The 2009-nt window shown below is 55.3% G+C and overlaps 1 protein-coding gene across 4 annotated transcripts in view; it reads left to right on the top strand.

The window, feature by feature from the left end:
* The window catches only part of LOC108299148 (E3 ubiquitin-protein ligase DCST1-like), a 4203-nt gene extending 2300 nt beyond the window's left edge, over positions 1–1903 (top strand). For 3 of the 4 annotated variants that reach the window (XM_017521512.2, XM_037735966.1, XM_037735967.1), the window contains exons 2-5: positions 387–486; positions 620–715; positions 855–981; positions 1696–1903. In XM_017521512.2, coding sequence (XP_017377001.2) covers positions 400–486; positions 620–715; positions 855–981; positions 1696–1820 — 435 coding nt within the window. In that variant the 5' untranslated portion in view covers positions 387–399 and the 3' untranslated portion in view covers positions 1821–1903. Of the gene's footprint in view, positions 1–26; positions 487–619; positions 716–854; positions 982–1695 lie in introns of those variants that run through there. The other variant, XM_037735965.1, reaches the window with a different exon arrangement.
* The last annotated feature ends 106 nt before the right edge of the window (positions 1904–2009 follow it).

Consider the following 2009-nt stretch of genomic DNA (forward strand, 5'->3'; position numbering starts at 1 on the left):
GTAGGTGACTCCTGCAACCTCAAGGAGTTTCCCGTCCTGTGCGTCTGCTCGATATTCATCCTGCAAGATGCACGCCTGTCCCTGTCTCAGATGCACACATGCAACTCCCAGATGGCCATGCCCTCCTCTGGGCCCCTGCCTCCTCCTCGACTCACTTCTGCTGTCTCACCCATTGGGTAAAAGGATCTCTTCCTCTACACAACTGGAAGGCAGGGACAGAGCCTTTTCCTTGTTATCACCATCACCTAGCAGTGCCTAGGACATAGATGGTGCTCAATGAATGCTGGCTGGTTGGTTGAATGATTGTGCTTCAAGGAAGCCCATGGTTGAGGATGGATGAGGAGAACCTGGTGGAGATGGAGCCATCCTTGCCCATACACCCACAGGTCTTTCTCCTACATGGACAGCTATAACCATGACATTCGTTTTGACAACGTCTACATCAGCACCTACTTCTGCCAGATCGATGACCGCAGGAAGAAGCTGGTGAGTGGGTGCAGCTCTGCCCGGGGATGCCTTACTGCTGTGTGCCCTGCGTGGGCTTCATGCCCCAGGAAGGCAGAGGGGAAAGGGCAGAGGGCCTTTGGGCTTCCCAACCATGTGGACATTTGTTTTCCAGGGCAAACGGACTTTGCTGCCACTCCGCAAAGCTGAGGAGAAAACCGTCATCTTCCCCTGCAAGCTCACCATCCAGGCTTCAGAAATGAGCAACGTGGTGAGGACAGCATGACGAGCGGGCTCCTGGGTGCAAAGACAGGCCTGAAGATGAGGGTGGAGGGTAAAAGGCCCCAGAGAGTGCTCCGTGCCCGGGCAGGTGGTGCTGCCCAGCTCTGCCCATCCTGCTCCTTGGCCAGGTGAGGGAGCTCCTGGAGGCACTACCCATTCTGCTGCTGCTGGTGCTGCTGTGCGGCTTGGACTGGGCTCTCTACTCCATCTTTGACACCATCCGCCACCACTCCTTCCTGCAATACTCCTTCCGCAGTGAGCCCATCCCCCAGCCACATTCCAGGCCCAAGAGACAACCTCTGGAGAACTCCCAAGCCTGCACAGGCGCCCCGCCCTAGTTCTTCCAACTGTGCCTCGTCCTTCTGCCTTTTTTTTTTTTTTTTTTTTGGTCTGGCTCTGTCCCAGGCTGGAGGAGTGCCATGGCATGATCTCGGCTCACTGAAACCTCCACCTCCCGAGTTCAAGCAATTCTCCTGCCTCAGCCTCTAGAGTAGCTGAGATTACAGGTGTAAGCCACCAAGCCCAGCTAATTTTTGTATTTTTAGCAGAGACAGTTTCACCATGTTGGCCAGACTGGTCTCGAACTCCTGATCTCAAGTGATCCACCCATCTCAGCCTCCCAAAGTGCTGGGATTACAGGCGTGCACCACCATGCCTGGCAGTCCTTCTGCCTCTTTTCTCCTTTCTGTGACTCAGCCCCTCCTTGTCCTCCTCCAGGTCAAATCTCAGCCCTGCAATGTGACAGCTCTCACAGTAGGGGAGGGGGGCTCAGTTACCCCTTTATACTTACAACAGTGAGCAGGGAGGGGTTAGGATTCAGAAAGGTGATGGAAAGGCTCACGCAGCTCAGAAGCATTTTCTGTGCCTTGACATCTCCCGGATAGCCACCCTACATCCTGCCCCACCCCCTTAACACTTTCCTGACTTCCCCACCTGCCCTGACTTCCCCACCTGCCCTCCTGGCCACAGGCAGTCATAAGTTGGAGGTGAAGGTCGAGGGAGACTCCATGCTAGCCCGGCTTCTTCAAAAAACCATTGGGGCCCTGAATACCTCCTCAGAGACAGTGATGGAATCAAACAACATGCGTGAGTGATGCTGAAAGTTTGGATCAGAGAATTGATGGCGGTGGGGCAAGGGTCAAAAGACTCCAAGGTAAAGAGTTGGGGGCCGGGCGCGGTGGCTCACGCCTGTAATCCCAGCACTTTGGGAGGCCGAGGCGGGTGGATCACGAGGTCAAGAGATCGAGACCATCCTGGTCAACACGGTGAAACCCCGTCTCTAC

This window comes from Cebus imitator, unplaced genomic scaffold, assembly GCF_001604975.1.
Source record: "Cebus imitator isolate Cc_AM_T3 unplaced genomic scaffold, Cebus_imitator-1.0 Scaffold2384, whole genome shotgun sequence".
In the NCBI taxonomy this organism is placed as follows: Eukaryota; Metazoa; Chordata; class Mammalia; order Primates; family Cebidae; genus Cebus; species Cebus imitator.